General features: G+C 48.4%; 1 protein-coding gene across 1 annotated transcript in view; it reads right to left on the reverse strand.

The window, feature by feature from the left end:
• LOC306771054 (septin-7-like) overlaps positions 1-23,556 on the reverse strand; it is a 91,183-nt gene that overhangs the window by 28,048 nt on the left and 39,579 nt on the right. Inside the window, exons 4-7 of the mRNA XM_079260087.1 lie at positions 19,452-19,552; positions 19,243-19,377; positions 15,868-15,985; positions 15,570-15,662 (exon numbers count right to left, since the gene is read on the reverse strand). Coding sequence (XP_079116213.1) covers positions 15,570-15,662; positions 15,868-15,985; positions 19,243-19,377; positions 19,452-19,552 — 447 coding nt within the window. The remainder of the gene's footprint in view (positions 1-15,569; positions 15,663-15,867; positions 15,986-19,242; positions 19,378-19,451; positions 19,553-23,556) is intronic.

Raw genomic sequence — 23,556 nt, forward strand, 5'->3', positions numbered from 1 at the left:
TCCAAGTGTTCCCGTCCAAGTGTTTCCGTCCAGGTGTTTTCGTCCGGGTGTTCCCGTCCAAGTGTTTCTGTCCGGGTGTTCCCGTCCAAGTGTTCCTGTCCAGGTGTTCCCGTCCAGGTGTTTCCGTCCAAGTGTTTTCGTCCAAGTGTTTCCGTCCAGGTGTTCCCGTCCAAGTGTTTCCGTCCAGGTGTTTTCGTCCGGGTGTTCCCGTCCAAGTGTTTCCGTCCAAGTGTTCCCGTCCAAGTGTTCCCGTCCAGGTGTTTTCGTCTGGGTGTTTTCATCCAGGTGTTCTCGTCCAAGTGTTTCCGTCCGGGTGTTCCCGTCCAGGTGTTCCCGTCCAGGTGTTTCCGTCCAGGTGTTTTCGTCCGGGTGTTTCCGTCCAGGTGTTTTCGTCCGGGTGTTCCCGTCCAAGTGTTTCCGTCCGGGTGTTCCCGTCCAAGTGTTCCTGTCCAAGTGTTTTCGTCCAAGTGTTTTCGTCCAAGTGTTTTCGTCCAAGTGTTTCCGTCCAGGTGTTCCCGTCCAGGTGTTCCCGTCCGGGTGTTCCCGTCCAGGTGTTCCCGTCCGGGTGTTCCCGTCCGGGTGTTCCCCTTCCAGGTGTTCCCCTTCCAGGTGTTCCCCGTCCAGGTGTTTCCGTCCAGGTGTTCCCGTCCAGGTGTTCCCTGCCTCTTGCTGGCTGGGATAGGCTCAAGACATTAATATTGTAAACTCAGCCTTCATTAATGTCTGGATTTTTTTTTTTAACTTCATTTCTATTCAAAACAAGAAAAAATAAGAAAAATCCATGCACCGCCAAAACGGTCATTTTTGTACTTTAACCTCCAGTCTCCATCATGTTTTCCGTGTTCCCCTCCACACGCTTCATCACCAGACATGAACATGTGACAGTAAACATGTGGCTTCAGGCTGGTCCTGCAGCAGAGCTGATCACTTCCTTGTCTGCCTGCTGAAAAACGCGTAAAAAAACAAAACAAAAAAGGTCCTGTCCAGCATCATACCAGCAGAACGGTGGTCTGGCTGCTGCGCTGTGCCGAGAGGAGCTTTATGGGTATCAGGTCGCTCTTCATCATTTAGCTTCTTCCATTCCAAGGGTCTTTTGAAGGTTTTGGTGTGAAAATTACGTAACCAAAAATAATTGCATATTCCTCTGTGATTATACACGCTACATAAACTATCTTGGTATCAAATCAAAGCTAACACTTGTGGGATTTTATCTGAAATTAAATCATCATAACAGATGTTACTGTTTTAAAGTAACTGAAGATGAAACATGAGATAATTTTTATATTTCCTCACTTAAATAGCTTTTGTATTTCATAAAACATAAAAGCTTTAAAAATGACTTCTGTTGACAAAAACACCCAGAAAACCTCAATGTGTGGACAGGACCTGTGCAAAGTGACGTGAAGAACAAAGTTACAGAGATTCTAGTAAAGAGATGGCCAGATAGTTTTCAGTTTAACACAGTTCAAGTTCAAGTTTATTTAAAAAGCACATTTTACAGCAGCAGCTGCCAAACTGCTGAACAATAAAGCAACAACCAACAAAACTCCACAATTTAAAAGGTTTTGATCAAATGCCAGCAAAAAAAGGTATGTTATACGTCTAGACGGACTGGGCAGCTCTGATGTGATGAGGAAGACATACCAGTTTAGGAGCAGCAACAGAGAAGCTCCATCATCCTGGATTCCAGTCTGGCAGATGGGACCTCCAGTAAGAGCTGTGAGGAGGACCTCAGAGTCCTGGCTGGAGCTGCTGGTGCAACAACTCTGACCAGTACCACGGAGCCAAAACCATTAAGGCTTTAAAAAGTATTACAAAATCTGTCAGGTCCTAAAACTAACTGGGAGCCAAGCAAGCACAGGGTGATGTGATGATATCGTCATGTTCCTGTCAGCAACTGAGCTGATGCTGGACAAAAGCTTAAAGGCAGCAGGAACACATTCTGATGACAGGCAGGAAATCCTTATGGACATAATGACAGGGCCGATAGAGCTAAAAGTATTTTTAATAAGAGCGGGGTGACGGCTAGCGAGGGGGCAGAAAGAAGGTTTTAAGTGAAAAACCACAGAGATTTCAGAAAGTATCACCAGATCAAACCCCTCAAGAACAACTGAGCACTCTGACAAGACAGCAGGATCTATTTGGCACAATTCAGCAAAGTTCGGTACGGTTTGGCAAAGTCTCCCCCCCACCCCTCCCCCCTTCCCCTGCTCACCGCTTCATCTGGAAGAATCAGCTGATTTTATGAAGAGGAAGCTTGGAGAGGTCCTACATGGAGCAGCAGTTCATCTGCAGCCTTCTCCAGCTTTGGACTCCATGTCTTTGAGCTGGTTCTTCATGTCCTGTACTGTGCGCCGTCATATCGCCCTCCTAAAGACCACAAGGTCTTTTTAAATGAGGATGCTGATCTTTTGACTGTTATCATGCCTGGATATGATTGAGTTCTTATCATGGGGGACTTTAATATACATGTATGTTGCCCTGATAAACCTTTGGTTGAGGACTTCTTAAGCCTTATTGACACTTTTCGCCTGACACAGTGTGTGTGGACCCACACATGACCAGGGTCACACACTGGACCTGGTTTTAGCTTCTGGTTTGACCGTATCTAATGTAAAGATCTGTGATGCAGTCTTCTCTGATCATTCACTGGTGATTTTCAACAACATCCTGCCCAGCAGTGTTTTTAAACCTCCTGCTTGCATGAACCGTGTGTTTAACCCTTCCACCGCTGGTCAGTTTCCATCATTATTCCTCACAGATTACGTCTTTCCTGAGAGTCATGATACAAATAAACTGAGTTCTTAGCTCCACTTCACCTGGCAAACAATTTTGGAGCCGTGACTCCCTGAAACCAAATCTGAGCCATGGTTGGATGAAACCATTTGCACTGTCAGATGCAGAAAAGCAAAACAAAAATGGAAGAAAGACAAACTCCAGGTATCATTCCAGATTTTAAAGGACTGCTGGCATCAATATCAGAAAACTGTGAGAAATACGAGAAGGAAATATTTCTCTGATATTGTCGTGTCAAACCGCCATAAGCTTCTGACCTTATTTAAAACAGTAGTGTCGATCCCTCACTTGAGGCATGTGAAAGCTTTTTAAATTTCTTTGTAGACAAAGTGATGACTGTCTCCGATACCTTCCTCTATCTTTGGCCCATCAGTGTCTGTCCCCTGTTCTTCTGCTTTTTACCAGTTTGAACCGGTGTCCTTGTCTTTTCTTGATGAGATTGTTGGGCATCTAAAGCCCTCAGGTCCCTAATGATCTATTACTCACTACTGATTCTGGTGACCATGTGATCCTGGTGTTATTGGATCTGACAGCCGCCTTCGACACAGTGGATCATTTTGATGACACGTCTAGAGCATTGGGTTGGTATTTGTGGTACTGCCCTGGAATGATTCAGGTCCTACCAGTCTGAAAGGACTTTTTCAGTTAAACTGGACCATTTTCAGTCATCCTCTGCTCCTCTTTCATGTGGGGTCCCACAGGGGTCCATTCTGGGGCCTCTCCTTTTTTCATTTTACATCCTTCCCCTTGGGTCAGTCATTAGGTAGCACATTGTGCTTTCCATCTCTATGCCTATGACAGTCAGGTTTATGTCTGCCTGAAACGTAAGGACTCTTATTCCCTACAAAAACTTTTAAACTGTCTTAATGAGCTCATATCCTGGATGGCCTTGAATTTTCTTCACTTTAATGGGCAGAAGACAGAAGTTCTGGTTTTCAGGTCTGGTGCTAGTGGGTCCTTTCCTGCTGATTTGGGCCCTCTTGCACAATATTGTAATATTGTAAACAGTAATTCACACTTTTATTACAACACGGCTCGATTACTGCAACGCTCTTTACTTTGGTGTCACGCAAAAATGTTTGTCCTGTCTGCAGTTGGTGCAAAATGCTGCAGCTCGTCTGCTGACGAGAACACATAAGACAGAGCACATTTATCCTGTTTTAGCCACACTGCACTGGCTGCCTGTTCTTTTTAGGATTTACTTTAAAAGAGAGGCGGCAGGTAAGGAGAGAGGCGCAGGTAAGTGATGTGGCAGTGACGTAAATTTTGCGAGACGGCAGATTTAGTCAAGGCGCGTTAAAACAAATATTCATTCTACATCATATTCTTGCCAATATAATCTTAAAACTGTTTCTGGAAGCAAATAATTAAAAAGTCTTATTCAAGGTAAACTCTGGAGCAAAGCGAGGAGGATCTCACCAGCTTGTCGGAGTTTATTGACGAGTGTTTCCACCGCATCGTCATGGGCAAGACAAGCCAAACACCGACTCCGTCTGCGCCCAGATCCGCTTCAACCTCCAAGAGAAGCCGGAAAGAAGACTCGCCCGGAGCGACGTCCTCTAACGGGGACGACACCTCGGACATCCTGATGTCCATTGACAAAAATCTCGCCAGCTTCGACGCTCGTCTGGGCCTGTTGGAAGTTCTCCACCGGGAGTTTCAGTCGCTGCGGGAGTCGCTGGAATTCAGCCAGAAGCAGGTGGAGTCTCTGGCCGCAGAGAACGCCAGCCTCAGGGAGACGGTGACTTCTCTCAACGAGGGAATGACTCGACTCACAGAGGAAAATAAAAAAATAAAGGAAACTGTGATCGATCTCCAGGCGCGCAGCATGAGGGACAACCTGGTCTTCGCAGGAATCCCGGAGCAACAAGAAGAGGATCCAGAGCAAACAATCAGATCATTTATCCAAACCAAGCTGAAGCTACCCGAAGACGCGGTGAGGAACATCTCATTTCACCGAGTTCATCGCTTAGGTGGGAAAAGACCGGACAGCCGCAGACCGAGACCGATTGTAGCCAAGTTCGTGAGCTACAAGCAGAAAGAGCAGGTGAGGGATCGAGGTCCGGAACTCCGCGGGACCGATTTTAGTGTAAATAATCAGTTTCCCAAAGAGATTCTGGAGAGACGCAGAGTCCTGTTTCCCATCCGAAAAAAGCTCAGAGACGAAGGATCCCGTGCAGTCATCGCGGTGGACAAATTGTTCGTCAATGGACAGCTTTACCGTGACAAAAATACCACCCCCTGGCTCTACTAACCTCAGGTAATATCTATCACTCATACAGCTAATTATTGTTAAATTTACATGTTAATCTGCTATAAGCACATTAATTATGGTCATCCAGAACTGTACATTTACTGCCAGTCTTTGTAAATTTGCTGTTGTTGTTGCTTTTGTTTTGTTTTGTTTTGGTTTTTTTTGCCTTTTTTTCTCTTTCCCCTCCCTTTTAGGGTTTTGTTTTTGCTCTTTTGTTTGTGCTATTTCTTTTTATGTGTAGTTGTAGTTGTTTGCTTTTCTCACTCCTTTCCTTTCTAGCTGCTCTTTCATTCTATTATGCCATACCAACAATAATAGGTAGGGTACGCACGTACATCCACATGACACAGACACTAAATGTCATGCACATAACACACCTACAACACAGAGCACGTTTAATCACATCAACACTCACCCCCAACTCTCACACACACTCTAAGCATGTGGACAGACATATAGGAACATTGTACACACAGATGAACTTATATACGCACACAATCTACACGCAGCATGCATGCATTAATGTGGGCTTGCACACACACAAACACACACATACTTTTATAGAAACACTTCAGTAGCTTGAGCATGACCACCCTGAGGTTTGTTACGTGGAATATACGGGGAGCTGGTTCCAGGGAGAAGAGGTTGAAGGTGTTTAGCAGATTGAATGATCTACAGGCAGACATTGTCCTGCTACAGGAGACTCATTTATTAAAAACAACAGCTAACGTACTCTCTACAGCACAGTTCCCTCACGTGTACTCGGCCTGCTTCAACTCAAGACAAAGAGGAGTAGCCATTCTGATAAACAGGAAAATTCATTTTACTGCTAATAATATAATTTTAGACCCAGGTGGAAGATTCATAATAATGACATTATCTATCCTAAACATGAAGTTATGCATTGCAAATATTTATGGCCCAAACACTGATGACCCCTCCTTTTTTCATTCCTTCTTCTCCTTACTATATGATCACCTTGATAATACACTTATCATTGGGGGCGACCTCAACATGACCTTAAACTCTGGGATGGACAAGGGGGGCGGAGCAGGGAAACATAGGGTCTGGCAGTCAGCAAGAGTTGTTAAACAATATATGGAGGATTTTGGTCTTTGTGATGTCTGGCGCTCACAACACCTCACTGCTAGAGAGTACACTTACTTTTCATCTGTCCACCACTCATACTCCAGAATAGACGACTTCCTCACTAACAGCTCTATGATGAACAATATCTCAGAAACTAAAATCCATTCCATCACTATCAGTGATCACGCACCAGTATCATTTACCCTAATGAATAAGAAAACTAAACCATCTTATAGCAAATGGAGACTTAATACATCATTACTTAAAGATCCTGATTTTATCAGTTACTTCAAACGGGAGTGGTCTTTGTATATAGAAAACAATGACATACCAGGAACATCAGCATGTGTTCTTTGGGAGGCAGGAAAAGCAGTAATGAGAGGGAAAATAATTTCATTTTCATCACATAAGAAAAAGAAGGAGAGTTCAAAAATATCTGAACTAGAGCTTAAAATAAAATGACTAGAAGATGCCTACAAGGCTTCTCCAGAAGAGCAAGTTCTGAATCACATAAGAAAGGCTAAACTAGAGCTGAATGAAATAATTAACCAAAAAACCCAGTTTTTGCTACAAAGACTTCGCTTAGAGAATTTTGAACATAGCAACAAATCTGGAAGATTTCTCGCAAATCAATTAAAAGCAAACAAGGAGAAAACAACCATCTCCTCTGTTAAAGATTCAAGAGGAAATATCCTCCATGACCTTGATGGAATAAATGACACATTTAGGGATTTCTATAAAACATTATATTCCTCAGAAACAGATCCACCAGACAACACCATTGAGGAATTTCTCAGCTACCTCAATCTTCCAAAGTTACAACAGGATCAGGAAATGGTTTTGGACGCACCCATTTCAGTAGGGGAACTACATGAAGCTTTAAAACACATGCCCAGCAATAAAGCTCCAGGACCAGACGCTTTTCCAGTTGAATATTATAAAGAATTTTGGTCTATACTAGCACCCACTTTTTATAAAATGGTTTTAGAAATTAAGGAAAAAGGCCAAATATCTCAAAACATGAATTTGGCTAGTATTACAGTAATACTAAAACCAGGAAAAGAGCCCACACTCCCATCTAGTTATCGTCCAATATCACTAATGAACGTAGATCTTAAAATAATCAGTAAAGTGCTTGCTACAAGACTAGAAAAAATAACTCCACTTATCATACATCCTGATCAAACAGGATTTATCAAGGGACGACATTCCACCACTAATACGCGCAGACTAATAAATCTAATTGATTATGCCACCATACATAACCTGGAAACTACAATAATCTCTCTAGATGCTGAAAAAGCATTTGACAGGGTGAACTGGAAATTCTTATTTGCAACATTAAGAAAATTCGGGTTTGGCTCATCGTTTATCGACTGGATAAAGATACTGTATAGCAATCCAAATGCATGCGTCAGGACAAATGATCAAACTTCTCACAGCTTCAGATTGCAGAGAGGCACCAGACAAGGCTGTCCACTCTCCCCCTCACTTTTTGCAATCTTTATTGAACCCTTAGCAGCTAGCATTAGACAAAACAAAGACATTAAAGGCATTAACTGTAGAAATATGGAGCATAAGACCAGTCTTTATGCTGATGATGTTTTACTTTTCCTTCAAAATTCACCATCATCCATCTGTCAGACAATCACACTCATCAATACATTCTCATCAATTTCTGAATATTCCATTAATTGGTCTAAAACCACCGTTCTACCCATCAACTGTTCCTTCCATAATACTCCTGACACTGCTTTACAGTCAGGAGATATTAGATACTTGGGAATAAACATCTCACCCAGACCGTCAGACCTTACAAAGCTAAATTATGTCCCTCTACTAAAAACAGTTGAGGACGATCTCACACGGTGGAAATCTTTACCCATATCACTAATGGGAAGAGTTGCAACTATAAAAATGATGATTCTACCTAAAATCAATTATCTGTTTTCAATGATCCCCATTAAACCTCCCTCCACCTGGTTTAAATGGCTGGACTCTCATGTCACTAGATTTCTCTGGAAAGACAAACCACCACGGATTAGTCTAAAAACACTCCAGAAGACTAAAGATAGCGGTGGCTTAGACTTGCCTAATTTCCAAAATTACTTTATAAGCAACAGACTACAATACATCTCTAAATGGCTTAAACCTAGCTATCTAGATGAACCATGGCTTAATATAGAAGAAGCTATGTGTGAGGATGTGGCAATTTCAGACCTGCCATTTATCAGCACAGCTGTCAAACGCCAAAAATGCTTTAAAAGCATTAATATCAGCTCCTCACTAATGGCCTGGTGGGAATTTCTTAAACTAACCAAGTCCTTGCTTATTCCATGTTAACTTACACCTATTTGGAACAATCCCGACATCCAGCAAAACCGGAAAATGATAAACTTCCCTCAGTGGAAGAATAAAGGAATAAAACAGTTAGAACATTTAATAGAAAACGGGAACTTTCTCCCTTTTGATATAATTACTTCACGATATGAAATCAGCAGCACAAAATTCTTAGAATACCACCAACTTAAATCTATTATAGGTGAGAAATACACCCCTGATCAATTAAACTTGCAGCTACCTATCAGGGCTGCAGAATTCTTAAATCTCAATGCCCCGAAACTGTTATCCAAAATATATAGATTACTATCAAAGCTAGACGATTCCATCTGTCTCCCAACTTCTAAATGGGAAGCAGACTTATCCAGTAACTTTGACCAAAATGAATGGTCACAAATCTGTTCAGATACATTTACAATGACTAAGAATTCAAACATGCAACTAATACAATTTAAAATTCTGCATAGAAGTCATTATACAGGACACAGGATGTTCAGGATGGGTCTGTCACAATCAAACATCTGTCCACACTGCACTGGCAACACGACTGACAGCTACTACCATGCTTTGTGGTCTTGCCCACCTGTCCAGGAATTCTGGTTTCAGGTATGTAAAGATCTGTCAAATTGCTTCAAATGTAACATCCCTACAAACCCCAAACTGGGCCGACTGGGTCACTTGGGTGAAATTAACATAGAATTTAATTCTGCAAACTTAATCCTCACCAGTTTATGTATCGCAAAGAAAACTATCCTTCTAAACTGGAAAAGCAAACAAAGTCTGTGTATCCAGCAGTTCAGAAATCTCTTATTAGATCACATCAGTATGGAGATGATGTCTGCCTCCTCAAGAGATCAGTCAGCTGAACTTTATTCCCTCTGGTCCCCTGTGATCAGCTCCATCACTTAGTATGGGGGGAGAATGTGACCTTATTGCGCTCGGGGTTGGTGGCCGGTTGGGGTTCTCTGGGGGCTGTGGGTCTGTGGTGGGCTCCTGGGGGGGGGATTTTGACTGCTCCACTGCTGGGGGGGCTAGGTTTCTAGCCCTACTGTGGACCTGGATGGGCCGGCGGCTGGAGTTGCCGCGCGGCGGCGGGGCGAGGTCGCTGGCGGGGGACGGGTTGGCGGGCGTGACTCCGTAACGGGCGCCTGTGCCGCCATGGGGTGGGCTGGGCGGGGTCCCGGGCTCCGGTGCCCGGGGTTGTCCCTTGTCTCTTGGGGGTGGAGGGTCAGCTTGTGCCGGGGGGGGGGAGGGGGGGGGGCTGGGCTGACCTGGACCTGCCGCTGCGGCGGCGGGCAGGTACGTGCTCTGGTGCCTGGTTGCGACCCTGGGACTTGTTGAGTGGGGGGTGTTTGATAGTGTGGATGGGATGTGAGTGTGTATGGAGGGATGTGTGTAGGGGGTGTGCGTTGAGGACTGGTGGCGGTACATAGGTATGTGGATGTGTGTGGGTGGGGAAGTGTGATGATGCGTGTGTGTGTGGGGGGGGGGTGTCGTGGTGTCTGTGGGGGGGGGTAGTGCCGTGTGTGTAGGGGAGTGAGGTGATGCGTGTATGTGGGGAGTGGCGGTGGTGCATGTATACGGGTGTGTGTGTGGGGGGGGAGGAGGGGGGGCGTGCTGTCTGTGTGTGTGTGGGGGGGGGGGGCAGGGGTGTATGTATGGGGGAGTGGGTGGTGCATGTGTGTGGTAGGTTGGTGGATAAGTGTAGATATGATGGATGGGGGGGGGGGGAGAGATTTGGATGTGACGTGGGGGTCAGGAGGATGGTTTTAAGGGTGGGCTGAACGGGTGGCTGGGTGGACCTGAATGTGTCTGGAAGTGTGTGTGTGTGTGGCTGTAGGTTTGTGCTGAGACAGTGTGAGGTGCCGATGTGTGGACAAGGGGGGACTTCATGTCCCCAGGTGGGGGTGTCCTCTGTGAGTGAGGGGGCGGTGGACAATCGGTCTGGGATTCCCCTTCTGCCGCCCCGCCTCCTCTTTGTCCTCGTGCCCCCCTTCTGCATGTGGTGAGTTGGTCCCCTCTTGGGTCAGTGATGACTCTCTGGTTAGAGTCGCCGAAGGCTCTGGTTACGGGGATGGCTGTCCCCGGCTTGTCCTGGTCCTTGGGGGGCCCTGGGAGTAGGGGGCATGCCCAGTGCTGCGGGCGGCTCACCTTCTGGAGGAAAGCTCACTTTCCTCCAGACTTAAATCCCTCAACCCCTCTTCCTCCCCGCTCCCCATCACACACAGGCAGGGTATTGGGAGGTGTGCACGTGGCGCTGGGTGGTGAGAAAGGCCATCAAGGTGGTCTTGATCGCTGCACCCAGCCTCGGCTCACCCCCCAGTTTTAATTACACTTAGACACCAAACACCAAAACACTGACGACTCACATGATTAGGGGGGGAGCATGCGGTGTATGGTGGGCGGGGCTGCTTAGGTGGTCCCTCTCCCAACACCGCGTGGCACTTCCCTCAGTTTTAATTGCAACTAATACATACTTCACAATCAGTCATAAGCGGGGGGGAGGCAGGGACGATAGGGTCTTCTCATGCCCCTGCTCTCGGGGCTTTACTGGGGGGGGTACGGGTGGGGGAAGAGTGCCGTCCATTAGGCCTAAGTCTGGGCTGGCCTGGCTGTAGGAGGGTTGTCGCCGGCCCTGGGGGGGTGCTGGGTCAGCTGCATCTGTGGGGTGGTGGGGGGGATGCTGGGAGTGGTGGGCGGTAATTATGGGGGCCCTGATCGGGGCCATCCTGTCCTCTGCCCCCTCTGAGGTATCTCACATGGGACATGATGGAGGGGTGAGGTGAGGATGTGTGGGAGTGGGTGTATGGGGTTACAGATGGATGGTGGGATGGCTGGGGGGGGATTAGGGTTGGGGATATAGGTGGGTAGGGGGGTGAGGGGATAGGGATGTGTGCGGATGAGTAGATGTGTGTGTGTGTGTGTGTGTGTGGAGGGGTATGTTGGTGGGTGGGTTGTATGTAATGGGGTGTGCCTGTGTTGGAGGAGTGAGGGTGTCTGTGGGGGGGCTGTGGGTGGTGGAGGGGTGTTTGGTGGGGCATGTGTGGTTGGGTAGAAGTAGAGGGATGGGGTGGCGGGGTGTGAGTGTGTGTGGGGGCGGGGTGTGAGTGTGTGTGGGGGCGGGGTCGGTTGGGGTTTGTGTGACTTGGTATGGGTGAGTGAGTAGAGGTGGGGTGGGGGTGTGTATGTGATGGGAGATGTGTGTGGATTGCGGAGGGGTGTGTGGATGGGGGCTGAGAGGGGAGTGTGTGTTGGGGGAGGGAGGGTATGCATGTATATGTGTGTGTGGTTTGGTGGTGGGGGGGTGGTGTCCTGTACCCGGGGAGCGCAGCTGGTGCGCTGGGGTGCGACCTGGCTGCCGCTGGGTGGCGGTCTGGGGATCCTGGTCCTCCGTCGGTGTGGGCTGTGCCCTCTGCCTGCGGGGGCGGGGGGCTGCTCACGGGCTCTTGGGGCCCTGGGGCCTGCGCTCTGTCTGCCCTGGGGGGCCGGTGCCCGGTGGGATCAGCCCTTGCCGGCCTGGGCCTGCTGGGGCCTGTTCCCCCTGACTGCGGGGGACTCTGGTTGGGCACCTCCTTCGCCACTTCTTGGGCGGATGCATGGCTGGCTCTGGAGTGGGGGGGTTGGGATCTGTACCTGGGGGTGACTGTCGGTTACCCGGGTCTCTGGGTTCTCCTGGCCTTCCTCTAGCTGTAGGCGGGCGGGGTCACATTGGCATGATCTCTCTTCTCTGAACACGTTCCACTCTGAATGTTCTGCATGAATGTTCTGCATGTGTCACAGTCACTGAGTCATCCAGCCAGTTTATTCATTAACAGCAGGAAGCTCTCTTTCTGTCTTTCTGATTTAACTTGCTAGTTTCTGGTCCTCCTTGTCAATTGATTGTCAATGGTTTTGTTCTCCACAGGGACCATGAATCTAGAGTTGGCTTGTGTGGGTGTATATATTTATGTGTTTGAGTGGGTATGTGTGTGTAGATATGTATGTATGTATATGTCTATATGTATGTGCATGGATATGTATGTGTATATGTATGTATATGTATGTATGTTTGTGTGTATATATATGTATATGTATATACTGTATGTGCGAGTGTATATACATATATATGTAGGTGGGTATGTATGTGCATATACGTGTATGCGTTGATCTGTTTGTTTTTTATGTTCTCTTTTCTGTTCTCTTTCTGCCCCTTTCCTGTCCTTTCCGGTCAGGTCCAGCAGCATAAACTCTGTAACTAACTATTAACTATTTAATAGTTAGTTAATAATAATACAAGGGGATCATTACATCTATAAAAGTTCCCCTTGGCAAAATAAATTTGCTCAGCAGAACATCCAGAACATCAGTCTGCTTGCTTACATGCTGGACAAGACAAAAAAAAATCCTTTAATTTGTTTTTTATTTGTTTTTAGTAGGGTTGTGTGGTAGGGTTGTGGTGGGCTTGTTTGGGGAGGCGTGTGGTGGGGTTGTGTGGTGGGTGTGGGGGGGGCGTGTGGTGGGTGTGGGGGGGGCGTGTGGTGGGGTTGTGTGGTGTGAGTGGGGGAGTGTGTGGGGTGTGTCTGGTGGGGTTGTGGTAAGTGTGTGGTGGGGTTGTGGTGGGGTTGTATGGTGGGTGTGTGGGGGGGGCGTGTGGGGTGTGTGTGTGGTGGGGTAGTGTTGTGGGTGTGTGTGGTGGGCGTGTGGGGGTGTGTGATGGGGTTGTGTTGTGGGTGTGTGTGGTGGGCGTGTGGGGGTGTGTGATGGGGTTGTGTCGTGGGCGTGTGTGATGGGGTTGTGTCGTGGGTGTGTGGGGGTGTGTGATGGGGTTGTGTCGTGGGTGTGTGTGGTGGGCGTGTGGGGGTGTGTGATGGGGTTGTGTTGTGGGTGTGTGTGGTGGGCGTGTGGGGGTGTGTGATGGGGTTGTGTTGTGGGTGTGTGTGGTGGGCGTGTGGAGGTGTGTGATGGGGTTGTGTCGTGGGTGTGTGTGGTGGGCGTGTGATGGGGTTGTGTCGTGGGCGTGTGGGGGTGTGTGATGGGGTTGTGTTGTGGGTGTGTGGGGGTGTGTGATGGGGTTGTGTCGTGGGTGTGTGTGGTGGGCGTGTGATGGGGTTGTGTCGTGGGCGTGTGGGGGTGTGTGATGGGGTTGTGTTGTGGGTGTGTGGGGGTGTGTGATGGGGTTGTGTCGTGGGCGTGTGGGGGTGTGTGATGGGGTTGTGTCGTGGTGTGTGGGGGTGTGTGATGGGGTTGTGTCGTGGTGTGTGGGGGTGTGTGATGGGGTTGTGTTGTGGGTGTGTGTGGTGGGCGTGTGGGGGTGTGTGATGGGGTTGTGTTGTGGGTGTGTGTGGTGGGCGTGTGGAGGTGTGTGATGGGGTTGTGTCGTGGGTGTGTGTGGTGGGCGTGTGATGGGGTTGTGTCGTGGGCGTGTGGGGGTGTGTGATGGGGTTGTGTTGTGGGTGTGTGGGGGTGTGTGATGGGGTTGTGTCGTGGGTGTGTGGGGGTGTGTGATGGGGTTGTGTCGTGGTGTGTGGGGGTGTGTGATGGGGTTGTGTCGTGGTGTGTGGGGGTGTGTGATGGGGTTGTGTTGTGGGTGTGTGTGGTGGGCGTGTGGGGGTGTGTGATGGGGTTGTGTCGTGGGTGTGTGGGGGTGTGTGGTGGGGTTGTGTTGTGGGTGTGTGTGGTGGGCGTGTGGGGGTGTGTGATGGGGTTGTGTCGTGGGTGTGTGGGGGTGTGTGATGGGGTTGTGTTGTGAGTGTGTGGTGGGCGTGTGGTGGGGTTGTGTTGTGGGTGTGTGTGGTGGGCGTGTGGGGGTGTGTGATGGGGTTGTGTCGTGGGCGTGTGGGGGTGTGTGGTGGGGGTGTGTGATGGGGTTGTGTCGTGGGTGTGTGGGGGTGTGTGATGGGGTTGTGTCGTGGGTGTGTGGGGGTGTGTGATGGGGTTGTGTTGTGAGTGTGTGGGGGGGTGTGATGGGGTTGTGTTGTGGGTGTGTGTCGTGGGTGTGTGGTGGGCGTGTGGTGGGGTTGTGTTGTGAGTGTGTGGGGGTGTGTGATGGGGTTGTGTTGTGGGTGTGTGTCGTGGGTGTGTGGGGGTGTGTGATGGGGTTGTGTCGTGGGTGTGTGGTGGGCGTGTGGTGGGGTTGTGTTGTGAGTGTGTGGGGGTGTGTGATGGGGTTGTGTTGTGGGTGTGTGTCGTGGGTGTGTGGGGGTGTGTGATGGGGTTGTGTCGTGGGTGTGTGGGGGTGTGTGGTGTGTGTGTGGGGTTGTGTTTCGTTTCCATGCCGCTGGATGGACAAGGTATTATGTTGGGTATGTATTTCTGCAGACTTTGTTCACTTTGTGTTTTAATTGTTTATTGTCCGGTCTGTGTTTGGTGGTTAAGGTAAAGAGTTTTATGAGCTTTTAGCTAAGAGTGTGGACTTTCTGTAGATACCGCACACGTCTATTTTTGTATTACCTACATGAAGTTACCCCCTGAAAACGTGATGGTTGCTCCTGCAGCCCCCAGGACCTGGGACTTGGGGTGGAAGAGTAGTTTTCTTTATTTTCCTAATTTCACTCTTGCTGAATTTACAGATTTATGCTGGACCTGACGAGTGGTTGGAGGAAAAGAAAGAGAAGAGAGAAAAAGGGAACATGGACAAAGCAGAGAGCTCAGTCTGAGACAAGCTGCTCCACCTGCAAGGAAACCTAACACCACCTGCTACGTCTCCCCAGAAACAACAGCGACCATTATCAGGAGACGAGAATAAGACGAGCTGAGGAGGAAAAGAAAAACATCGTCCAGACAAACATGAAGTTGGTGATTAAACTCGCTGGACGACACAACGGCTGCATCCGCTGCAGGTTAATAAATGTGGAGCAATATATCAGGATGAATAGTGAGGAGTGACTATGTAAGTGCAACCAGCCCCCCCACAAAGATCAGAGGCAGACCAGGGGGCCCACGAGGCCTGGGGGAGACCAGGACATCCCTGCCGACTATGTTCTAATTATTAACATTCATTTTTCTCTTATTAATTCATGTCGTGTGAAACGTGTTTCAGCCTACCCCCCCCCATGGAGCCAGGTGCGGATGGGATGGGATGGGGGGGGGGGGGTCCTCAGCAGGACAGTACCTTGATCTTTCGGATGAGCTTGTTGTCTTCATCATCGTCTGTGTCGGGGAATTCATAAATCTTTATTTTGTGCTCCTGTATCTCCTTCATGATCTGAAAGCAGAGAAACTCAGAATTACTTTACAGGACAAACTAATCAGAACGAAACTACGATAGACTTAATTCTATCCTTTTTTTACAGTGGAAAGTAAAAGAGTTTAGGAGAGTTTGACTCCAACCTAAAACAACAACGAGTTTTATTCAGGTCTGCAATAAGATGAAGCCTGGCCACTAATCGGACATATAAACCCATAAATACCTGTTTTTTGAACAGCTGACACTCCTCGGGGGTCAGAGTGTCGGCTTTTGCAATAAGAGGAATCACATTGACTTTGTCATGGAGTCTCTTCATGAACTCGATGTCCAGCGGCTTCAGGCTGAAGAAAGAAAACACGAGAAGCACCTTGTTTATTTAACAAACACCTGTTTTCCTTTCAGTTTCGACCTGGACCTTTCACCTTTGAATGAGAGGATAGAAACAGGACACGACCTTTTATTGTGAAGATGCAACCAAAGAAAATTAGTTCATTCATTCATTCATTCATTCATTTTCCGAACCGCTTATTCCAATTCAGGGTCGCGGGGAAGCTGGAGCCTATCCCAGCCGGCTTTGGGCGACAGGCAGGGTACACCCTGGACAGCTCGCCAGTCCATCGCAGAAATCGCAAAGAAAATTAGTTTAAAATGTCTAAAATAAGTCCAGCATGAGGACGGCTTTGTATCTTCTATCCAATCAAATGAAAGAAGCTGTGACAGCATGAATCTGCACTTCAGCTGAACGGGAGCAAATGGTTGTATGTGGGTCGTCAGAGTGACTCATCGGGAGAATTAATCCACGAGGATGAGTCTGAAGAAAACGTGATGCACTGAGATGCAGTTCATCAGGTCGCCAGCAGAGGGCCACAGAAAACTACAGCTGCAGGAAGAAGAGGTGAAGAAGCAAACGGAGCGGATGATGTCCATCGCAGAGTAAGAAGCAGGACTTCTGTGAAGTGAGCCTATATGGAGGCCGGTAGACATACTGCAGCTCCCAGCTCTGTTACAGCTGCTCCCCTTATAAATAAAATTCATCATTACTATTATTATCATTATTATTGTTATTATTATCATCCTTATTATTGTTATTATTATTATTGTTATTATTATTTTTATTATTATTATTATTATTATTATTATTAGTATTATTATTATTATTGTTATTGTTATTATGAGTAGCTGCTCCGTAAACAGTTGTGCAATAATGTATTTTTTCTCCTTTATGTGTATTGCAACGACGCTGCTGACATGACTGCTACGGTGGATAAACAGCTGTTTAGTGTTCACTAGGACACAGAAGAACACAGAAATAACAGAAGGATGAAGATCGAAGTCGTAAATCGTCTCCAAACACTGGCAGCGCTTGGTGAAAGTTACTAATGACCTTCTTATGGCCTCAGACAAAGGACGTGTGTCCGTACTTATCTTGCTTGATCTTAGTGCTGCATTTGATACAGTCGATCATAACATTCTGTTACAAAGACTAGAACAGGTGGTTGGAATTACAGGTACAGCGTTAAGCTGGTTTAAATCATATTTATCTGATAGACTTCAGTTTGTTCATGTAAATGACAAGTCCTCCTCCCAAACTACAGTAAGTCATGGAGTTCCTCAAGGTTCTGTACTTGGACCAGTACTCTTCACGCTATATATGCTCCCTTTAGGCAAAATTATTAGACAGCATGGAATAAACTTTCATTGTTATGCAGATGATACTCAGATATACTTATCCTTTAAACCAGATGAAACAAATCAGCCCAATAGGCTACAAAATTGTCACATAGACATAAAGACTTGGATGTCTAGAAATTTTCTCCTCTTAAACTCAGATAAGACTGAAGTAATTCTCGTTGGATCTGAAAAACTCAGAGCTAAATTTTCCGGTTTTGTAATGAACCTGGATGGCATTACTTGAGCTTCCAGTGCTACAGTGAGAAACCTTGGAGTAATATTTGACCCTGACCTGTCCTTTGGCCCACATATTAAGCAGGTTACTAAAACAGCCTTCTTTCATTTACGTAATAAAGCCAAAATTAGGGACATTCTGTCTCAGAGTGATGCAGAAAAACTGGTTCACGCTTTTGTTACTTCGAGACTAGATTACTGTAACTCTCTATTACTGGGCTGTCCTAAATATGCCCTGAAAAGCCTTCAGCTGATCCAGAATTCTGCAGCCAGAGTCCTGACCAGAACCAGCAGGAGAGATCATATTTCTCCAGTTTTAGCCTCTCTTCATTGGCTGCCTGTTGAATCTAGAATAGAATTTAAAATCCTTCTCCTTACATATAAAGCCCTCCACAACCAGGCACCACTATATATCAAAGACCTCATAGTTCCTTATATACCAAGCAGAGTACTTCGTTCGCAGACTGCAGGCTTACTTGTGGTTCCTAGAGTCTCAAAGAGCCGAGCAGGAGGCAGAGCCTTTGGTTATCAGGCCCCTCTCTTATGGAATAAGCTCCCAGTTAGTGTTAGGGAAGCAGACACCCTCCCCACCTTTAAGACTAGGCTGAAGACTTATCTTTTTGATAAGTCCTATAGCTAGGGATGGTTAGCATCCCTTAGTTATGCTGCTATAGGTTTAGACTGCTGAGGGACATTTCCTGATACACTGAGCTTCTTTCTCTTTATCTCTCTCTTTTACCCCCCCAATAACAGTGTTGCATCATTAACATGTATGTCTCCTGTCTCAGCAGGTCTCCCTGGCCGGGAGTAGCAGTTCCTGTTGTCTGTTGTCTTTCTGTCCTCTTCCCCCCACACAGCAGAGGCAGATGGCTGCCTGTCCTGAGCCGGGTTCTGCCGGAGGTTTCCTTCCTGTTAAAAGGGAGTTTTTTCCTTCCCACTGTTGCCAGTGTGCTTGCTCAGGATGGGAGATTGAGTTGGACTCAACTCAATCTGTTGGTTTCCTTATATAGGCTGTTATGAATTGGCTTTCATTATGTTTTCCCCTCTGTCTGTAAAGCATCTTGAGATGGCATTGCCGTGATTTGACGCTATATAAATAAAGTTGAATTGAATTGAATTGAACAAAGCAGCTGAGAAAGCTGGACGTTGTGAGGCATCCGGGGGAAAGAAGCCACGGCACCAAACACGAGCATGCAGCGGGGTGGGGGGGTTATTGGACTGGTCGCTGGACATTTATCAGCCAGATGAGTGGAGGATAAAAGAGCTATTTGCTAACTAACAGTGAAGGGTTTATCTGCTTCACAGCCTGAAGGTGGTAATGTGACGGGAGCCACATTAAGACTCCTACGTTAGAAATGTGTCATTATCATGAATTATTAACATGTTGGTGAAACTTTAAACACCTCTTGTGACCAATCTCTGCATCAACAATCCAGGATGGATCCAATTCCACATTAATAAATTTTAGCTTAAATCTGCTGCTGAAAGACGAGTTCCTCTGAGCATCCAAGGCTCCGCTCTGATTGGCCCATTCAGTGATGGTGAGCAGAAGTCTACTGAGCATGAGCAGAACAGGGTTACATAACGTTTGTGGGTCACAAACACTGGCTGCCTGTTTGTCTCCGACACAGAGTTTCATCCATCCAGTTTCTCCCAGACATAGTCTCCGGTGGTCATGTGGTGCAGAACCTACCCGTGTCCAGATGGCGCGATGAAATACAGGCAGCAGTGAACCCGGTTGTCCGGCATGGATCTGCGGTTCACCCTCGACTCGGCGTTCAGGAAGTCCTCACACTTACTGTCGATGTAGTTAATGACTGGCTGCCAGCTGTGAGAAGAGACATGTTGGTGGGTAAAGAGCTGCCTGGTGAAGCTAAAAGCATCTTCATTAGCGTCCCCTACCAGTTGCTGTTGTCCACTGCATCGCCAAACCCCGGCGTGTCCACGATAGTGAGCGTCAGCTGGACGCCTCCCTCCTTGATCAGAACCTTGGACTGCTCCACCTGAAACACACAACAGGCTTTTAATGTCACCTTTTTATCCGCAGTGTGACGTCGGCCAGTTAACCTCGGAGGAGTCTGGAAGTTGAGCTCCAGACTGATCCAGGACTCGAGCAGAAGAAAAGTGTGAACCGGGCCAGCAGCAGAACCAGGTCCTGCGATTCCCAAAGTCTCGGCAGTCCAAACCTCGTTATAATGCGTCACAAGCATGAGAGACAAGGTAGAATCTGCAGCAAAGCAGATTTTTCCTTCATTAAACACACGATGAAGCAGCAAACATGAGCTGCAGCATCAATGGGAAGTTTTTAACAGCAGCGTGAGAAAGAAAATGATCAAACCCAGAAGCGCTAACACTCCGACAGCAACCACAAGCCTCAGGCATACTCTCCTTCCCGACCAAGCTGCCCTGCCCTGTTTACACTGAGTTTGAGTAGTCTCCTTCAGGATGCAGATGACGAAGGCTGGATGATGACTACTCACAGAACTCTGAAAGAAAATAAAGAGTTTAAATAAAACTGTGGACAGTGTAGGACAAACTCTGCTCTACGGATCCTTCTTTACGTGATAGTTCCTGCTGAGATGTGAGGGTCTGCAGTGAAAACATTTATTTATTCAGAGGAGAATTCTGTTAGTCAAAGTCTGAAAAACAGCTAAATCTATTTACTAAGAAGAAACAATCAAATGGTCAACAACCCGCCACGCGTGCTTCGCGTTACACAGCAAGTAAAGAAACTTCTAACATGAGCGCCAGAGCCAAACAGAAAAGGGAATTGATTCCTTTCAGCTTTCCAGTCCAGCACGTCCTGCAGCTGCATACTTTCCCAGCCGTCCAGATATTTTAGGATCCGTCTGTAAAGTCAAACTACAGCCCAACACAAACATTCTTCAGCTTCCACAAACCTTTCAGAAAATCTGTCCGACAACATCACACACTGCCGCTATCGGACATATCTGAGCTGAACTGCGCATCAGCCCTATGCTCAAGTAGTATATGTGCATGAAATGTCAACAACTCCAAACCAAATCTGCTATTTCCACCGGTTCTGCAAGAAAAACAGAGAAAACCTCAAAAATGCCTCCTCAGGCTCAACACCATCACTTAAACGGCAAAGTGAGCGAACATGAGGGATTTTTCTGCAACATAAAAACTCTGAGTCAGCCTCAGAAACCCTTCCCAACGCCGGGTCAGTTCCCCCTCAGATACCTAACCCTAACCCTGGGTCAGTTCCCGCTCAGATACCTAACCCTAACCCTGGGTCAGTTCCCGCTGGGATACCTAACCCTAACCCTGGGTCAGATACCTAACCCTAACCCTGGGTCAGATACCTAACCCTAACCCTGGGTCAGATACCTAACCTTAACCCTGGGTCAGTTCCCGCTGGGATACCTAACCCTAACCCTGGGTCAGTTCCCGCTGGGATACCTAACCCTAACCCTGGGTCAGATACCTAACCCTAACCCTGGGTCAGATACCTAACCCTAACCCTGGGTCAGTTCCCGCTGGGATACCTAACCCTAACCCTGGGTCAGTTCCCGCTGGGATACCTAACCCTAACCCTGGGTCAGTTCCCACTGAGATACCTAACCCTGGGTCAGATACCTAACCCTAACCCTGGGTCAGTTCCCGCTGGGATACCTAACCCTAACCCTGGGTCAGTTCCCACTGAGATACCTAACCCTAACCCTGGGTCAGATACCTAACCCTAACCCTGGGTCAGTTCCCGCTGGGATACCTAACCCTAACCCTGGGTCAGTTCCCGCTGGGATACCTAACCCTAACCCTGGGCCAGTTCCCACTGAAATACCTAACCCTGGGTCAGATACCTAACCCTAACCCTGGGTCAGTTCCCGCTGGGATACCTAACCCTAACCCTGGGTCAGTTCCCACTCAGATACCTAACCCTAACCCTGGGTCAGTTCCCACTCAGATACCTAACCCTAACCCTGGGTCAGATACCTAACCCTAACCCTGGGTCAGTTCCCACTGAGATACCTAACCCTGGGTCAGTTCCCGCTCAGATACCTAACCCTAACCCTGGGTCAGTTCCCGCTCAGATACCTAACCCTAACCCTGGGTCAGTTCCCGCTGGGATACCTAACCCTAACCCTGGGTCAGTTCCCACTAAGATACCTAACCCTGGGTCAGATACCTAACCCTAACCCTGGGTCAGTTCCCGCTCAGATACCTAACCCTAACCCTGGGTCAGTACCCGCTCAGATACCTAATCCTAACCCTGGGTCAGTACCCGCTCAGATACCTAATCCTAACCCTGGGTCAGTTCTCCCTCAGATACCTAACCCTAACCCTGGGTCAGTACCCGCTCAGATACCTAACCCTAACCCAGCATCCCGCCTGGGTTCTATGGAAGCTCTGCTTCCAATCCTTATGCACATGACAACACACACATCTCATCCTCGTGCACGGAATCGTCGCGTTGTGGAATAGGAAATTTCCACAACGCTGTTTTTAGATCATTTCCATCCATCCATCCATCTTCTGCCGCTTATCCGGGGTCGGGTCGCGGGGGCAGCAGCCTAAGCAGGGAAGCCCAGACTTCCCTCTCCCCAGCCACATCTGCCAACTCTGCGGGGGGGATCCCGAGGCGTTCCCAGGCCAGCTGAGAGATATAATCCCTCCAGCGTGTCCTGGGTCTTCCCCGGGGTCTCCTCCCAGAGGGACGTGCCTGGAACACCTCACCAGGGAGGCGTCCAGGAGGCATCCTGACCAGATGCCCGAGCCACCTCAACTGGTTCCTCTCGATGCGAAGGAGCAGCGGCTCTACTCTGATCTCCTCCCGGATGACCGAGCTCCTCACCCTATCTCTAAGGGAGAGCCCGGCCACCCTGCGGAGGAAACTCATTTCAGCCGCCTGTATACGAGATCTCGTTCTTTCGGTCACGACCCACAGCTCATGACCATAGGTGAGGGTAGGAACGTAGATCGACTGGTAAGTGGAGAGCTTCGCCTTCTGGCTCAGCTCCTTCTTCACCACGACAGACCGGCGCAGAGTCCGCATTACTGCAGACGTCGCACCGATCCGTCTGTCCATCTCACGCTCCATCCTTCCCTCACTCGTGAACAAGACCCCAAGATATTTAAACTCCTCCACTTGAGGCAGGACCTGACTCCCGACCCGGAGAGGGCAATCCACCCTATTCCGGCTGAGGACCATGGTCTCAGATTTTGAGGTGCTGATTCTCATCCCAGCCGCTTCACACTCGGCCGCGAATCGCTCAAGCGAGAGCTGGAGATCACGACCAGATGAAGCCAACAGGACCACGTCATCCGCAAAAAGCAGGGACCCAATCCTGAGGCCACCAAGTCGGATCCCCTCAACACCTCGGCTGCGCCTAGAAATTCTGTCCATATAAGTTATGAACAGAATCGGTGATAAAGGGCAGCCTTGGCGGAGTCCAACCCTCACCGGAAACGAATCCGACTTACTACCGGCAATGCGGACCAAGCTCTGACACCTGTCGTACAGGGACCGGACAGCTCGTACAAGGGGGTCCGGTACCCCATACTCCCGGAGTACCCCCCACAGGAGCCCCCGGGGGACACGGTCGAATGCCTTCTCCAGGTCCACAAAGCACATGTAGACTGGTTGGGCAAACTCCCATGCCCCCTCCAGGACCCCAGAGAGGGTATAGAGCTGGTCCACTGTTCTGCGACCAGGACGAAAACCACACTGCTCCTCCTCAATCCGGGATTCGACTATCCGGCGGACCCTCCTCTCCAGGACCCCTGAATAGACCTTACCAGGGAGGCTGAGGAGTGTGATTCCCCTGTAATTGGAACACACCCTCCGGTCCCCCTTCTTAAAAAGGGGGACCACCACCCCAGTCTGCCAGTCCAGCGGTACTGCCCCCGATGTCCACGCGATGCTGCAGAGGTGTGTCAGCCAGGACAGCCCCACAGCATCCAGAGCCTTAAGGAACTCCGGGCGGATCTCATCCACCCCCGGGGCCTTGCCGCCAAGGAGCTTTTTGACCACCTCAGCGACTTC

Source organism: Telmatherina bonti, assembly GCF_933228915.1.
Source record: "Telmatherina bonti genome assembly, chromosome: 2".
Lineage (NCBI taxonomy): Eukaryota > Metazoa > Chordata > Actinopteri > Atheriniformes > Telmatherinidae > Telmatherina > Telmatherina bonti.